The sequence below is a fragment of the Limulus polyphemus genome, unplaced genomic scaffold (genome assembly GCF_000517525.1).
Source record: "Limulus polyphemus unplaced genomic scaffold, Limulus_polyphemus-2.1.2 Scaffold599, whole genome shotgun sequence".
NCBI classification, from domain to species: Eukaryota; Metazoa; Arthropoda; class Merostomata; order Xiphosura; family Limulidae; genus Limulus; species Limulus polyphemus.
This window is the reverse complement of record NW_013666209.1, coordinates 301,331-319,278: the sequence shown is the minus strand read 5'-3', so window position 1 is coordinate 319,278 and position 17,948 is coordinate 301,331. Positions and strand designations below refer to the sequence as shown.

The 17,948-nt window shown below is 30.2% G+C and overlaps 2 protein-coding genes across 2 annotated transcripts in view; one reads left to right on the top strand and one right to left on the bottom strand.

Annotated features, from left to right (window-relative positions):
* LOC106459382 (serine/arginine-rich splicing factor 10-like) overlaps window positions 1-1,931 on the top strand; it is a 17,869-nt gene extending 15,938 nt beyond the window's left edge. Inside the window, exon 6 of the mRNA XM_013918997.2 lies at window positions 1,672-1,931. Coding sequence (XP_013774451.1) covers window positions 1,672-1,780 — 109 coding nt within the window. The 3' untranslated portion in view covers window positions 1,781-1,931. The remainder of the gene's footprint in view (window positions 1-1,671) is intronic.
* Window positions 1,932-3,346: 1,415 nt separating this feature from the next.
* Window positions 3,347-17,948, bottom strand: part of LOC106459376 (attractin-like) — a 45,905-nt gene continuing 31,303 nt past the window's right edge. Inside the window, exons 12-24 of the mRNA XM_013918992.2 lie at window positions 17,320-17,469; window positions 15,239-15,363; window positions 14,963-15,101; window positions 13,196-13,405; window positions 12,732-12,935; window positions 12,531-12,608; window positions 10,845-11,004; window positions 9,636-9,685; window positions 7,443-7,607; window positions 7,015-7,225; window positions 6,467-6,545; window positions 5,878-5,985; window positions 3,347-5,757 (exon numbers count right to left, since the gene is read on the bottom strand). Coding sequence (XP_013774446.1) covers window positions 5,509-5,757; window positions 5,878-5,985; window positions 6,467-6,545; window positions 7,015-7,225; window positions 7,443-7,607; window positions 9,636-9,685; window positions 10,845-11,004; window positions 12,531-12,608; window positions 12,732-12,935; window positions 13,196-13,405; window positions 14,963-15,101; window positions 15,239-15,363; window positions 17,320-17,469 — 1,928 coding nt within the window. The 3' untranslated portion in view covers window positions 3,347-5,508. The remainder of the gene's footprint in view (window positions 5,758-5,877; window positions 5,986-6,466; window positions 6,546-7,014; window positions 7,226-7,442; window positions 7,608-9,635; window positions 9,686-10,844; window positions 11,005-12,530; window positions 12,609-12,731; window positions 12,936-13,195; window positions 13,406-14,962; window positions 15,102-15,238; window positions 15,364-17,319; window positions 17,470-17,948) is intronic.

Here is a 17,948-nt window from a genome sequence, read left to right as displayed (position 1 = left end):
AATCAGTTAAATGACGAAAAATTAGGTGTCTATTTACTTGTGACCACTCAGTGTATACATGTAATGGATGGTAGCTGAAATATTGGTGGAGTTTGCAAAATATTGGTAATACAGTTAGATTTGTACTTTATATATATATATATAATAAATTATGATTACTTACTTCAAGGTAAGAGTCAGTAACAACTCAAGGTGTTTCAGAACTGTAAGGGAACTTCTAAACTACACTTTAGCTACAAAAGTAAGAATGTTTTTCAAAGAAGACCAGACTTATAAGGCTTCCAAAACCAAATGAGTGTGATAATGAAACTAAAGTTTTTATTGATTGATGAATAAGTGGTAAAAAGCAGTTTGTACACTTATGCTGCTAAATTCCAAACACCCCAAAAGGATTACCAATATTCAAAGAATTGGAATGTTTATTGTATTGGCATTAAACCACATAATAAATGTTTTGACAGGTTCAAAGTGCAGTGTTGTTACTCTCAAAGTCTTGTTGTGAACATTGTAGGATACATACATAAGCCAATAAATTACACGTCTTGTTGTTGGCATAAACATTTTCACTGATTCTAAGTGCAGTGTGATTTCTCTGAATTTTCCAAGAAAACATTTAGTATATGTAATCCGATACATTAGACATCCTGTTCTCGGAGCAGGGGTCGAGTCAACTATCTTTTCATGTGTGCTTTGTTGCTTTCAGGAGTATCATATTATGGTGGTGTCACATAAACCGTCTACTGACACAAGTGGCAATTTATTGGTATATTTTCAGCGGGGTTCTACTTTAATTGTTGACAGTAAAATAAACTCAGAAAATAAATGTGAAATGTTTAGCAGTTCAAACTCGTAAGAGAAGTACTTTGAAACTTCTTGACCAATAATAGCTGCTCCTTTTATTTCTAATTTTACAATCTGTCTTTTCATTATACTTTCTAGATTTGTCTACAGGCTGAAGTATATCATTAAATAACTGATAAGATATAGTTTTACTGAAAACAAATGTTTGAAATGTATTTAGGAAGTTTTAAAGATTACATAAAAAACATTTGAGATTTTTGGGATGAAGAATAGTATTTTTTAACATGAAAATCACTTCCACTCCAACTAGTGACAAAACAGACTCGATATATTTACAAACAAAGCTTTAGTAAAAATATTCCATTAAAAAATTTGATTTTTTTGTGTACAAAAGACTGAAGGTATACCAAATTTTGTGAATATGCACATCCTGAATTAAAAGTATACTATAAAAACTTAATGTGTGCAAACGTGTATATGAACTTGTGTATATTATACTGAGCCCGTTGCGAAAGGGTTAAAGCAAAACAATTACTTGGGAAACAGAATTTGACATGCAATTTTTTTTCTCTCGTAAGAATAAGTTGTAAACAAAAATTTATGTAAATAGCTCCTACTATTGAGTGTAAAGTTCCTCATTTTGTAGAATTGACAGATAAGCCTTCCATCTGTTGTGTTAGTTTGCAACTTAATCTGTATCACTATGCTTAATTGAACTTCATGTTTTATGTACTCGTCATTTTGAATAAGGATTTGTTTAATTTATTTAAAGAAAAAATCACTTGGATGCAAAATATACTTTATACTAACCAGCACAAACTTTAAGCAGTTTTGGCTTTAATTTTTGATCGGTCTTTTATTAATTTTCAGATCTCGGTCTTACTCAAGGTCCCCGTCACACTCCCCAAAACATCACAGAGACAGTGAACATGTTGACCTGGAAGTGCAAGATAATGAGAATGATGAACATGTGAAATAACAAGTGTCAAGGTTTGAATGTCTTGTGAATGTATGTATCACAGCTCTTTTTAGAGTGCATTAGCTATGATTACACAGCTTAATGTTGGGATGTGTCATTTGTCAACATTTGTTTTACAACATATTAAAACCAACGTGTACTTTATCTTTTATTGTGGTGTTTTGTTTGATACTTAATTCTAACAGTTTATGGCTAACATTAAATTCTGAGATGTTGTAAGAGTCCATTATTTTAGTAATACTTAATCATAAGAAAGAACCTTTTTAATGTCACCCTGATTGTTCACAAGATTCAAAATAACAGTAATAATGAGAGAAAGTTTAGGAGGGGGTGTCAGTGTTCAAGTTATCTGAAATATATCAGTATTTTACAATATTTAAAAAATATATAGAAATGCAGATACCAGTGATACAGTCACTGGGGCTGAAAGACTTACGGTATGTATTCACAACTCAAATCTGAAAATTAATTTTCTAAGTACATCTAACAGTAATGGAATCCTTTGAAAAAACTAATTACTATTATTTGAAAGGTGTATAAACATTACATACACATTTTTTTGTGCACAAGTATTATTAGGTAATGAAACAAAATATATACATAAAATGTTATCAAGAGTTTAAGATAATTTCATTCACTAAATGGTGTTTCTTTTTGTTTTCATGAAAACAAAATTATAGTGATACTATTAGCCTTTGGACTGACAATATTTTTCTGTATAAATAAAGGTAGGAGTGTCAGCATATGAGTGTGACTTTTCAAAAGCTGATAAAGTTTGAAATTTAGCTCTGAATGATTGCAATAAAGAATAAAGTTTTTAGTTGACATGAAATTTTACATAGGTTAAACTATATCACAACTGCAGTTTGAAGTAAATAATTTTTTTTTAAAATTAAATGGCTAATTGGAAGTGCATTTGGTAATTTTGTTAACAATTTACTATTTATTTGAAAACTGGGTAATAAATACTTTATTGCTTATTTTACTGTTCCAGTAACATGCTCAAAGTCGACCTTTTTTAAACGAGCAGTTCTTAACAGCGATGATTTATTTTCCAGGTTTTGTTATTTGGCATATAACTACGCAATTTGCAACCAAGAACCTAGTTAATACATTTCCCCAATCTTATAAAATGGAATTTTTACAGCGTGGTTTTTTCTTGAGAAAAATTCATTAAAAATTTTAATGTTTTGTTTAAAAATAAATATATATATATATATATATTTAAATGGCATGGGTTATAGTGTCAGGAGGAAGCAAGCACCAGAAAGGTTGGTAGTTTCGTTAAAAACAAATTAAGCACAGCCTGGTGGGATAAAGAACTAGATATTACTTTTGTTGTTGAGGAAACCACAAGTAATGAAGTCAAAACTGGGAGAATTCAGTAAAAGGGTTGATTTACCAGGAGCACAAACTATGCTTAAGGAGGTTGCACGACAGTCTTGACTAATTCCCATAAAATTTCATGGCATGAAAGTGCAACGTAGAGATGGTAAAGTATATTTCTTCTGACCAGTTGGATTGAGCATGTTCTTATTCATCTGCAAAATAATGACCTATCCACAATGAATGTAAGACTTGTTTATTTATTTAGAATCTTGACATGTAAAAAAAATTATACAGATTAGATTGCTAAACACTATATCTTAAGTTCTACAGTGTTCTAACAGAAAATGAAAGGCGTTGGCGCTTTTTGAAAGCCAATAAATAATAAATATATGTAGTATTATACACCTCCTTTTATTAAATAGCCCAATGGTAGTGCATTATAGCTTGACTTTACATATAGGTAACCTTTTCTATAAGTTAGTCTTAAAACTAATTATTTAATATGAAAAACTTCCTTTTGCTAACCCACACTGCTAAATGAAAAGTGTTGTACAGACTAATTTCTTCAATGGTAGAAATAAATCTATAATTTCCTTTATATTACTAATGTTCCCCCTTGTATTGAATGTACAAAAACAGCAGCAAATAAATTCGAATTTATGCAATAAAATCTGTTATCTACACAACCTACTTAAATAGTTGTGTTAGTATGAAATTTCAGATATATGGCTTTCATAAAATTAATGTACATAGCCTTAAAATCTTTCTTGGTATGAACAAGGGCATACATTCTGATAAATTGGTAACTTATCACACTTCTAGTAATAATGGAGGTATTTGCATTATTTTCATAGCATACAAATGAAGATGGATAGGTTTAATATTTAAAACTCTGAAGGTTTCATTTACTTACCATTATTTGAAAATATTGATAAAGGGTAGGCCATAAGCAGAAATAATATCTCATTAGCCTTCTATTTTAAACAATCACTTCATAGCTATTAAGTTTGTAAACTGAACTTAATCTTTTTTTTTTTCACATAAAAAGAAAATTACCTATAACCATGGTATTTTATATATGATGGGGCTAAGAATAATTTTCCTATTTTGTTCTACTTCTAGTTAGAATTTTAAATACTTGTAAGTTTGGTATATTATGATCTATGTTTAACTGTATTTAGTCAAAAAATTTACTATTCATTTTAGGATTAACATACTTCTAACTTTCTAGACATAAAAGCCTTTCTCCATGAGCTTGAATTGTGTGTGTGTGATTACATATGCATATATTACCTTATCTACACTAGTTAGATATTATGCTAGTTCTTAATAAACAACTGGGATAAAAGCATTTCATCCAGTTTTGATATTTTAAAATAAATAAAATTCCTTTAATAGTTGAAGATATAGGGAACATGGACATCTACTAACTTACAGAAGCTTTAGAATCAAACCAAAATACGTTCAATGAGCAATACAAGTGCAAATTTAATTAATGTTACAAAAGTTATCTTAAATAAACAGATTTACTATAGCTTAAAGTCTTGAGTATGGTGAAGGGATAACATTTCAGTTGAGAAGATTAATTTAACTTATTTTGTGAAAGTGAGGTCAGTACATTATTTCTTTGTTTATATGGTTAGCATACTTGATCTATGAAATCTACATTTGACTCTCATACTGTTATGTTAGTATCACTATTCTTAACTTTGTTTAGTGCAAACTGGAGTTTATTATGAGGTCTCTATAAACGTAAATAAAATCACGACCTACATCGACAATAAATTTACATTTTATAATTTCTTTAATTTCAAATCACTAATGTGGTTGTTTGAGTTCAAAATTTTTCTTAAGATAACATGGAAACAAATTATATTTACATCACATAAGCATGGTTATGCTAATAATTACATGTAACTCTTTAAAAAAATGTTTAACTTCCTTACAAATAATACAGTCACGTGCAAATCTTACATGATAGGCTAAATATTTGTGAAGTCAAAATAATATTTTTCAATCCATGATTTTAGCTGAAGAATGTCATTTGTGGTAAGGCAAATGTTCCCTCTTAATATTAAATTCCAAACTGTAAGAAACTCATTTTGACCTAATTGATGTGTTCTTAAACTAAATCTGCATTAGGAGAAAAATTTTGACTATATAGGTCTTTTCATATTCTGACTAAAGAATATAGAAAAATAAAATCTAGAAGCAATGAGCTAGAGGAAGTCATCTTCCTACTAGATACAGATCGTTATTGTGTATGCATCAAAAATATTGATGGGAAGTCAGTGTTATTGTAAACCAAGAATTTCTGCTTCTTAACCACTCAATTTTAAAAAGTCCACATGAAGGAGGCACCTGTAAGGGATGGTTGTTAAACTCTAAGGTCTTTCACATCAGATGCACGTTGTGTTGTCTGGGTCTACTTTCCACATGTCAACTTTCTTTGTGTCCTTAATGACACGTGTAGTTGTATTGGATGAGGTGTTTAGCTGTCCAAGTGACACCAACGCACTGGCAATAGCTAACCCAGCTTGTCCTTCTGGAGTGAATTCTTGATCACCAGTTGGAGTCTTGACAAGAAGTGTTAAAATTGCTGCTTTCCCATCTGTACATGGTTCAAGAGCAATTGGTGCAGGTGGAACCTTCAACCAAAAGAAAAATTCATACACATACATTATGGTATTTAATATAAAAAATGTATAATAACGGATATATATTAAATATCATACACTCTTTTTTTTGTCCTACATATAATTCCATACCTGATTTACAGCAGGAATACCAACACTTTCTTGTGGCAATTCGGGAAGTTCCAAAATAGTTCCCCCAAATGCTCTACTTGCCATCTGTTCCATTTCAACAAAAAGTTGCTGAAAGAAAAATTAATATTTCAGAAACAATGATTTATAAGATACAATTACCTGTATCTGCTCTGAGTGTATTAGTTAAGGTTACTTCACTATTACAGTATTCGTCTCTTTATAGAGTAGCAACAATATTTAACCTATTTACTAGTCCAAAGTCTGAGCTCAAGTTAGCTTTTTATAAGAAGTTATTAAAGTATAAATTATATTTAACAATGTGTATTTTTGAAATTTTAACTGATAATAACTTCATGCATGTCTCATATAACTCTCAATTGTAGCAAAATGCTTTAATGTTCTTTAACTGCACACCTTCAAATACTGTATTACCTTATTGTTTAACAGAAATAGTGTGTGTATTGGCAACTTGAAACTACATCTGATGTCAAAATAGAAAATGATGTTCAGTTTTTTCTATTGTACCTACAAAAGTATGTTTCCCATCAGACTTATAGATATTAATTGAATGCTGATAATTCTGACTAACCTGTCTTCTCCTGTATAAGTCATACTTTCGTTTAACTTTCCACAAAACTGCTGCAATTATAAGCAATGATAAAAAGCAGCTGTGGAAAAAGTAATAAAAGAAAGGTACTTTATTAACAGGATAAGTTTTTAGTATTCTGTCTACACAAACAAACAATTTCAATATTATAGTTTAAACAGGTAGTTTAATTAAAATATACTATCAGTATGAAATTTACAAGATGCAAAAGCAACAGATTTTACGATATATTCCGAAACACAATACTTCCCGACTCCTGTAATTTGTTAATAAAAAATATAATTGAAAGGTGAGTCAACAAAATGAAAATAACTCGCCAAGATTGCCCTCCAATTTTGAGACAATGGTTTATTTTCTTTTTGTTTTAGCTTTATTAGAAGATATTTCTTTAGGATACATACTAGTATTTGTGACGAAAGGTCAAGGAATATTATGTTTTTCTCTACAACCATAAAAACAAATTTACAAATTACATCATTGAAAATGAAAAAGGCAGCGCTGTGTACTACAGTGAAAATAAAAACAATTACCTTGAAAAAGTGATGAAGAACTGTAAGAGATCTAATTGTCTATACTGAGAAAAGCCAGTTTTCAATACCATTGGTGTACTGATATCATACACATAGACATAGAAAGTAGTGTTCTTCCCTACAAATGAGTGTTCATTATGAGAAAAGCGTCGCTTAAATTCCACCTCGGGGCATTCTTGGTTTTCTATCATTGCTTGTTCCGGCATAAATGCTATAAAATTCAAAATGCAATTTACATCCAGTTCATCATTCAAAACAAAGACATTACAGTGCTACAGTTCAGTATTTAATACAGAGAAAATAAGAAGTAGCCAATTATCTGAAACTGTTTTTTAATAGTGTGATGTATTTAAAATTATTTAGAAAATTGTTTTGAGTGAGAAAAAGAAGTATTTTTATAGAAAGTTATGAAAACAATTAATACTTACAAGAAGCTGTGGTGATATTAAAAAAAGCTGGTGTTGAGCATGAAATGGAGAAATCTACATCAACATCAACCTTCATAGGTTCATGACGAAAATTGATCTGGTGATGGTACCTGTTGTCAGGCTTGGATAATTCAAACTTGTACTGGAAGTTAGAGTTCAGGTTATCTAAAACATCACATAACAAGTATGCTTGTAAACAACAGTTATGATAATATGGGGAAAATGCTCAAAATCTCTAAGAATAGGTGATATATTTCAATCAAAAAATCCTGAATGTCAGGATAAATGTTCTAAGTAACTGGACAAACAAATTTATTAGATGTACAATTTGTATTTGGGGGGTTTTAAAAGGAACGTTTTAAGTGTTAAAAAGAGATATTCAGACTGGAATACAAGCATATACATACATAGTCTTCTGTTATTTAGCTTCAAATTCTAGCCACTCATTAACTCTTTCAGCACAGGCTTGGTCCCTGGGACCAACCTTATAACCATTTTTTGCTTGTCATAGTTTTCATGCTATAACTTTTAAATTAGTATGCAAATTATCAGTAAACATTACAATGCTTTCATACACAAAATATTTTTTTTTATATTAAGTCTTAAGGTTTATAAAGCAATGTTTTTCACATGTTGTCTATCTATCATGCAAAGTAAGATTCAGAAAATTTTCAAATTTCACATGCGAAATCTTTATAATGTCCAGATAGTTATCAAACGTTTCTTAAGAAAAACTTTATATTTTATCTGTTATTTTCAGTAACATATTTCTGTACGGGTTTGGTAGATTTGACCAATCTTGTAACCACCATAAAAAATTATAAATTATGCCTCTTTCATTCTAGAATCAACATGAAAACATAAATGTTTGGACTAAATACCTTAAATCTCAACATTATACATTTATATATATATTTATTATTTTTATTATACTGACCTTTCAGCCAATACAGAAGTTACAATGACGAGGCTCACGTGCACTCATGTTACCGTATCAAATAACATAAAACTGACCTTTGGTATGTACAAAGTAACTTGTCTTGACTTTGTTTTAGTAGACTAGTATTTTGTAAAATAAAGTCACATTTCAATTATTATATATGTATAAAGATTATTGCTATTTTAAAATAAGTTCTTTAACTTATTTTTCTTAAAACATAGAACAGTAACTAAAGAAGTAAAGCAAACAATTATCTCTCTTAGTTATGACCTTTGTACTTGGTTGCTGCTTGACGTAGGTTGCTAGGCCTTTAAAACGTTTACACGTGGAGGATATAAAACAAAATATTTTTTATATACATTTGAATAACTAAAAAAATCATAAATTACTATATCAATACTGTAGAATTCCACTATAATTTATCAAGATTAGTAACTAAGGAGTATTTTAGTCTATAAATATGAAATTTCGAGCAGACTAAATACACAACCTACCTCATTGAAATCTTGGTTCGAAAGAAAGAAATGGCACTAGCCACATTAGAAATGCTAAGAAAACTACTAGGGGACATTCTGAGCTTCCAATTGGTTATTCATGTTGTGTATATAAGAGAGTGTTTCCAAAAATGGAAAGAGGTGGGTGGGGCGTCACTGTGTTTGATTTATTACATGAGAAATATCTTAGCAATTGAAAACATAAGACCTTCTTATTTTATATTCTAGCCTGTCAATATCTGTAATTTGAGTTTCTAAATTGTATGAAACTATAGACATAATATTTTAACTTCATAAACATGTAATTTGTACCAGTGATGCATTCAACATACCACGTGACACACATAAAAATCAATGTTTATTTGTGTTTTTTATAATTTGCTTTTAAATAAGAAATTGAGTAATATATAGTATTAAAATCTGAATTATAATGTGCAGTTTGGTACCAAAGTTATTGACATAAATTCATGAAATAGTAGGTCAATAAAATTTTGAATGCGAGTCTACAAACGAGATGACATGGACTTTCATCTCAGACCCGTTGTTTGTTTAAATGAGAATTCCTGTTATGTATTTCATTGAAGCGAATACCCATCTATTAATTTAACAAAGACTGCCCCTTTTATTTCTTTCTGGAAAGAGTGTCACTATCCCTTGACTTTTTTTTCCTTCTCACAGTGTAAATACTTTCCTGTCTTTAATTTGACAATGACTGAAGCTAAGTCTTCTAAGCATTTAACTAAGTTAATATAAACTCACAATAGCATGTTCCACCATCTTCAGGATGTCCAACATAATTTTCAGCACACCTAGAATTGTGAAGTATATCACAGTTACAACCTAATAACATGTACAATTCAAATTTCCTGAATGAAAGAAAAAATTGTAACAAAGTTTTTGGAAATTTAAAGTCATAATTTGCATTTATGAAATTCTGAAATACTAGCCAACTTAGAGACAAAAAAAGTAGAATATGAAGCTCTGACAAGTTTTTGTACACTAATTATAAAATACTGAAAACAGATTTTAATGAAACAATAACTTTATAAAAATATTACTGAATAAGAACATATATTAACCATAACACAAGTTATTTACTATGTTACATTACATTTGGAACAAAAACTAATGTTTAACAATAATAAAAAATATTTTGTCAGCAGTCCAAATGGCCAGGTTTAAAGATTCTAATAGTAAATACACATGACCTGACCCTCTTGTTGTGTGAAATAACAACATAAACATGAGAATAAAGTACTATTGACAGCAAACAGTAACTGAACGTTACATCATGAATAGGTGTGACACCATAACCCAGACTGAAAAAGCATAAAAATGAACTAATGAAAATATAACACCTAAAAGACCATGGGTGACACCATAACCCAGACTCAAGCCAACAGAATCAGATCATCTGGAAGACTTAATAGTAACTTATCCCAAGTAGACTGTGTGGGGTAATGTTGGTCAAAAGAAAATCCCAGACTCGAGTACATGGCGATGGGTCATCCCACAAACTATGGATATTGGTGTTACTATAACCAAAGCTTGAATTCAGATCATAGCACTTTGTTTAAGAAGAATATCTTCACAAGATTTGTATCTTGGTGAAAAACAAATCAGTAGTAGGAACATACTGCACAAGAACTATATTGTATAAAAAAAGCTTGAGTCAAATATATTTAGTACACTAATGTCTAACTTCAGTGGTTAAATCTAAGTGAAGGGAGAGTACTTGGGCTAAAGTATTTTGAAATATTTAAGATCTGAAGCAATGTGTCAACTGGTAACATTTAATTTGAAAGCATTTTAAGAGAAATGCATAGAAGGAACATCTCTCTGTTTAGTCTTTATTTCATTCATTTATATAAAGTTAACTATTAATATATTTTTATCAAATTGATAAAATCATAAAAAGTGCTAGCTTGATACACAACTATGCATTACTAACAAGATAAGCTTACTTACATGTCACAAGAGTCACCAGTAATTCCTTTTGTTGTGCAATAACATTTTCCAGTTTCACGATGACACACAGTTGCTTGGTTATTACAAGAACAACGCTTACACATCCCTCCATTTAAGGCATTACCATAATAACCAAGAATACAGTGTTCACAATGTTTCCCTGTAAAAGTTAACAATCACAAGAAAGTAACAGATTTCTGTGTGAAAATATTGTAAGAAACATTTATTAGGTTACCAGAAGTAAAAACATTAGATAACTATTAACACACTTTCCTGACTGTTGAATGCACACTTGAAAATCAGCTTTCAAAATTTAATTAATAAATATTCTATTTCAAAGATAATTTACTCAAAAATGCTGCTGAACTGGTATTTTAGCATTATATAATGTTTATCTAATTTGTTTCATAATTAAGTGAAAACAGAAAATGAACCTTTCATTTCTGTCATGTTTCTAGGCATCTGAACATAAAACATAGCAATTTTAGTTTTTATTTTACTGTCAGCTACTTATATTTATTTTTCCTAACCAATCTCAGCATTTCTGGTTATCTTAATGCTCTTATGCTTCCTGTTTGCCCACACGTGGGTTTACTGACTGAACCTCACATTTATTATACTATCTGAAAGGTCTTTGAGAATACTGACTGGTTCTCAACTTTTAAAAGAGGAAACACCAAAACATAATAATTTTTGGAAAAGGGAAATGCTAAACTTTAGTTCAACATAATGTAAGTTACAATAGCACTGTGTGCAAATTAGTTATGTATTGAAAATGGTGAGTTGGGTGCAGTCAAGGGTAAAGAACTAATCTAAAGGTAGTTTTGAAATATTTCCCAATTACTTAGTGACTTTTTTTACCAGTTTAGTTTCTGCTCATGTTCGTTCCATTCCTGATAATGTTTTTGTATAAAATCAATCTGTTTGGAAGTGAAAGGAATATTCTTTTATGACAAAATATTAGGTAAGGGCATTTATGTATAGTAAGCTTTGGTCTGCAATGACAAACTATTCAGATGACAAACATTTGTGTTTTATTGAATATACTGATATTAAAAGTTCGTGTTGTAACAAGTACAAAATCTTATTTATTAAAAATAAATTACAATTATTAGAAATAAATTAATCTTGACCAAAAATTATACTAGTAAATATCACCCTACCATGCCTGATAAAGGTAATTTTGTTACCATATTGAAAGGTGAGGTAATTGTTAAGTGGTAAAACTCTGTCATTCATACTATATTTGTATGACATAAGCAGGAGGTCAGCTACTTCATTTGACAAAATAAAGTATCAAAAGAATTATACTTATGAAAGTCAAACAAGTTAAAACTTGCTGGATATAGGAAATGGAACTTTCTGATCAATAAGAAGAAAAGTAGGGAGTCTAAGGCAAAAGAAAGTATGTTTATTATTCTTTCAAAAGAGTGTTTTTCTCAACCAAATTGTTGGTACTTTCAGAGCCTAAAAATCATACAAACATTGAATCAAATTTTGTTAATTTTATAGATCAGTTAGAGAGTTTGTACCAAATTTCATGTGATTTGGGTTATTTTCACTATGTGAAAAATAAATAAATGGGATATCAATGATATTCCTCTTGTCCAAAAGCATAACCCATTAAAATTGGCAAAAAACAACATACAAGTGGAGACAACTGAATCTTATACACAAACAACGTACCTTCAGTAAGGTGTGCACATGGCTGATCACATACCCCAGTTTCATTTTTACAGAAACTGTGGCCATTACATTGACAATCTGAAAGAAAAAAAATATCTCAATTCATGAAGTATATTTTTTCAGATTCCTAACTCAACAGAAAAATAAAAAGGTATTTTTTGTTACATTTTTGCTCTATATTAAGGTTGATGCCAAACTAACCTGGACAAGATGAAAAATACCAATGTTCCTTCATACAAAATGAGTTGTTCATATGAGGAACCGTATCATTCCAATGTTCCACAGGACCTGATGCTCCTCCTTCCATACAAGCCCCAATTCCTGACCCACTTCCATCATCACACCATCCACAGCGAGGATTGCTTTGGCACTCCTTGCAAGTCTGAATGTCACCACACTGTAGACCTAAAAGCATAAAACATTTTGTTTTTGTTATTGAAGAAGATAGTAAAGAATGAATTTCTCAACCTATTACACCTGAAAGTTAAAGATTTTACTAATGATTTCAATTAAGACTAAAGAGAATAGAAAGGAGTAGAAGTTACATGATGAAAAACAAAAAATGCTTTCTGTATTTGAAAAGCCCTTGAAAGTTGCTTTTTTCAAATAAAGAAGGACTACGATGACTGAACTCAAAGTGAAAATATGATAAATGAAGAACTTACCTTTGCACCTATGAGAGTGAGTCGTCCATTCCATACACTGAGCTGTAGGGAACAAAGCAGCATAAGCATTAGCTTCCAGGCAGATCTCCTGATTGCCACACCACATACAGGACCCTTGAGTGCAAGTCTCACATGTTGTTCTACTGCTACAAGGTGACTCACACTTTACTCGAGTGTCTGGAGATAAAACTGCTTTTACAGTTTTATTGTCTGTTAACAACAACAAAATTTATTTGAAAATTAATATAGAAAAACACAAACTGCAGGTGATATATAATTAAATAAGCTTAGTACTACAAAGAAATCAAAACCTGCAGTTCTGATAAAAAGTTTAATACAGCTTACACTCAGCTGTAATCCTTCCACTGTAAGTGCTGTTGTATAATACTTGCTGTATACCTTTGGTTATAATCATTGTAAGAAAACAACCAAAAAACATTTTCTTTATTGCACAGCAAGATGTATAAAAAATTTTTTTTATGGGTAGCACTTAGAGTACCATCTATTTTGATATGTTTCCCACCAAAAACGTGCAGTCTCATACTTTTACAGTACTCTCATACTGTTTTGCTGATAGTTATAAACATTGATCCTAGAACAACTCTTCAGTTTTCCTTCCAAACAAAGTGCTTCCTTTTACACCCAAACTTTGTTTCACTGTTCTGTTTAAATTTTGAAGCAACTATAAGCATTTTCAGTCTTGAATTAAATAAAATGGTTTTCACTGTGATACATCCTTTAATAATCCTGCTTCATTGAGATGATGATGATGAACAACATTTAAACAGCATCTTGTAGTCTGTATGTTTTGTTGTTGAGCATAAAGATACACAATGGTCTATTTGTGCCCACCATGGGTATGGGAACCCAGTTCTTAGCATTATAAGATTTCAGACTTACCGATGAGCCACTGGGGTGTTCTTGCTCCGCTTGTCATACTTCTCCAATATTTTTTATGAAATTTGAAAGTATCTTTTCTAAAAAATTCTGTTTTAACTACAATTTCATGCTGACTTTGACCTTATTTCACTAAAGTGATAATATCATGTCTTGACAGTATGTAGGTTTTGGGATCATATGTAAAATTTGGGGAGTGTGGAAATCTATTTCCTTGCATTTAGACCTGTTTTTTTTAAATTATTTTGTTGAACATGTTTTACTTAAGTGATTAGAAACAAGTAATAGGGACATGTAAGATTTTTACTGGCAGCTAATCAAAACTTAAAAAGATGTTTTATAGGCTGTAAAGCAAGTAGAGTAATTTTACATACAGAGAATGGAATTAACATGAAAAAATATATCCAAGCAACTGACTGAGTTGCATACACTACAAAATGCTACATTGTATATTAAAATAAAAGCAAAATGACCATAAATTTTGCAAGTTGGTTTAAAAACAAATAAAGAGGATATGGGTGGTTGCTAACCTTTGCACAGTACCCTCTAAATATTTACAAGGTAATGCATCCCAATACTCAGATTATTGTATTTGAGTGGAAATAACCTATCTACACTTGAGTTTATTCATGACATGATATATATATATATTTTAATCCTACAATTTTTCCTTAAGAAGATAAGGTTTTTTATTTCTCTATTGAACATCTGTGTAATTTTACATACATGAAAATAAATTGGTAAAAGTGGACCACTTCTTGTATTCTTTCCACTTATATAGACTTTGATAGTGTGATATACTCGAGAACCCTGTTTTCTTATCTATTTCTCTGTTATCTCTGAAAGCTTGTGAAGTAGACCTGTACCTACCCATTTCCCTGACAAACGTATAACATTTGTTGTCTGCCTGCCAGCCACAGTGACTTTCTGTATGACAGGCATGACAATTGTGGAGTTTATCGCAGTTGCTGCTCTCAGCATCTTCACAAGATTCCAAGTTTGAAGTAGTCTGGAAATAAATAGTATAAATATAATAGATTTGCTCTGTTTAAAAAAAAACTTTCATTATAGCAAACACATTATTTTAGTTGTATTCAGAGAGCTTCTTAGCATTTTCACCTAGAGCATATAAAATGATAAACTCACTTTAAGGGAATCTGGACAGTTTTTATAAGAACACAGGCTTCCACACCAGACACAATCATATGAATTGGCCAAGCAGCTAGGACAGGAAGTCATCTTCTCACAAAGTGATGTGTAATTATAGAGTACTGTCAAAAAAGATTTAATCCATTATTTTCTTGTTAACTGAACATCAGTTACAAAAGATGAAAACTACATAATCTTTAGGAATTATCAGCTGACACAAAAACAAGTATTGCTATCCTGATTCAATTCTGCAAATGATAAGAGGGATTAAGCATTCCATGTATAAGTTCATTATTATTCAAGTAACTCTACATTTGTTAACATAACAACTGTTAAAAAAAAGATTGATGTTCTCACATTTTATACACTGATCAACTGTGGAGGTGGTATAACTTCTCTTAGAAGTTCACATAATAATTGTAAACAAAAATTATAACACTTCATACTTAGTATTACATGAGGTTCAAAACATATTTCAATATACAGTAAAAAAATACTCCACAAACCTCATCTTTTAAAATTTTTTATAGTTACATTCAAAATTTAATTGAACAACTTTGTTATCAATGTATGTCAATAAACTTGACATGAAAACATAATTTATACTTCAAATTTTTTATATTACCTAAGTTTTAGTTTCTTAATTTCAAAAATTAATATTTACGGAAATTTTCAATCTTCATTTCTCTGTGCCACATGATGCATTTTGTACTCTGAATTCTCTCTTATATATATTTTCTTCCTTTTCTTGTACTGGTTTCAGAATGACTAACCAATTTGCAAGAAATACTTGTTGTGTGTTGAGTAAAATCATTGCTCTTAGCAGTAATGGAATTTTAAACCTATTTATGACTTATTTGGAAATTATAGTAGTTTTGGGACATTCTAGTGCCTGATATATTTCTTGTGTTTCAAAAAAGCCTATTTGAAAGCTACATTATTTGTTGAACAGCCAATACAGTGAGAAAAAAAGTAGGGTTACTGAAGCACAATGTTTGAGTGCAAATGGTCTAAAAGCCTAAAGTAAATGTAAATGTCTTGTTTTTATGTATATCTTTTATTTATTGTTATAAGTATTTTAACAGATGTAACTAAAACATAAAAATTAGAAACTTATTAGGTCAGATAATTAAATTTATGGAAAAAGTCTAAGTGAAAAATTTCACGAGATGAGCTCACACTATAGGCATCGTATGTTTACAATTAAGCTCCTCTATTGATTTATTGCTTTTCAAATACTAAGAGAGGGCTCACAATATACTGTACAAAAATAAAACTAAAAGAAAGCAGTTAAGAAAAGGTTAGAAGCTAATGCTGTTAGAATAAATAACTGCAATTTTCTGTTACAATCTGCAATCATTCTGGAAAAAGTATTACTGATTTTATTTCATATTTTCAACTTTTCCTTTAAATGCATATTGATGATTTTGCTACAATTATTGTTATGGAAGAGAAAAAAAATCATCATTTAAGAGATTCTACAGGTTATGCAAATGAAATACGAAACTGTAATATGACAAGAAGTATTTTATTTTTAGCCTGAAAATCATCTTTCATTCAGACTGACTGAATAAAGGTTTCATAAATTCACAGACAACTCTTTACTAAAAGTACTTTAAAAATACCCGATTTTTTTGTCTACAACAGACTTGTAATGTTTACTAAAATCTTGCCAAGTTTCATGAAGATACACTTTGTATGTTCAGAGTTTTAGTATGTATAGTTTGAAGGTTCAAAGTTGGTCAAATTCACTAAGCCTACATTGCAAAGTTAAATAAACAGAACTATATAATAAAATATACATTAAAGCATACTGTAAGATTTTCAATTTTCACTCAGATGATCTCTAATGTTGAAATTTAAAGCTAATCAGGAAGATTGGCTTAGAGTTATGTGTTTTATTCAAAAATTAAATAATAGTAAATTTCACAAATTTCCACACTATAATCAAGAAGACTGGTTTAAGTTGCACATTTTTATTTATACACTGAAGAAAGCAGAAGTGAATCTGTAAAGCTCCAAACTAAAATATAATTACATATGCATAATAATAAAGGAAGAGACAATTAACTACAAACCTTTTTTTCTGTGACAATATGAACGAGGTGATTTTCGAGATGGAGTATGAACCTGTGCTTGACAGATACCCGTGTCTTTATTCCACTCACAGCGTCTGCCAAGTTTTGCAGACAAACATTCTTCTTGGTTGTTTAATGTTATGCAGGAACCTATGTGAGTAGACAAGTACATGTACTAATGGTCAGTTAACAGTCTAAAGAGCAAAATGTTTAATTCTAATAATCTGGATATGAAATCTAAATTCAATTGGATTTATATTTTATAATTCGATGTTTATATATCTTAGGCAATATTTATGCATGTCAACCAGAGAGGTGGATATCTTACATACATAAAACCACCGTTTGATCACTGAAATTCTTCCAGTGTTTCAAGACTGCCAGTAAAGATCCCCACACTTTATGAATGTGTTAATTCTTTCAGCATGGGCTCAGTCCCTGGTACTGACCTCATAACCATTTTGTGCTTGTTATAGTTTTCATGCTATAACTTTTAAATTAGTAAGAGTATGTTAACTAAATTTGGCAGATTATCAGTAAACATTACAATACTTCCATATGCAAAAATATAAATTTTTTTTTTCTTAAGTCATAAGGTTTGTAAAGCAATGTTTTTCTCATGCCTTTTT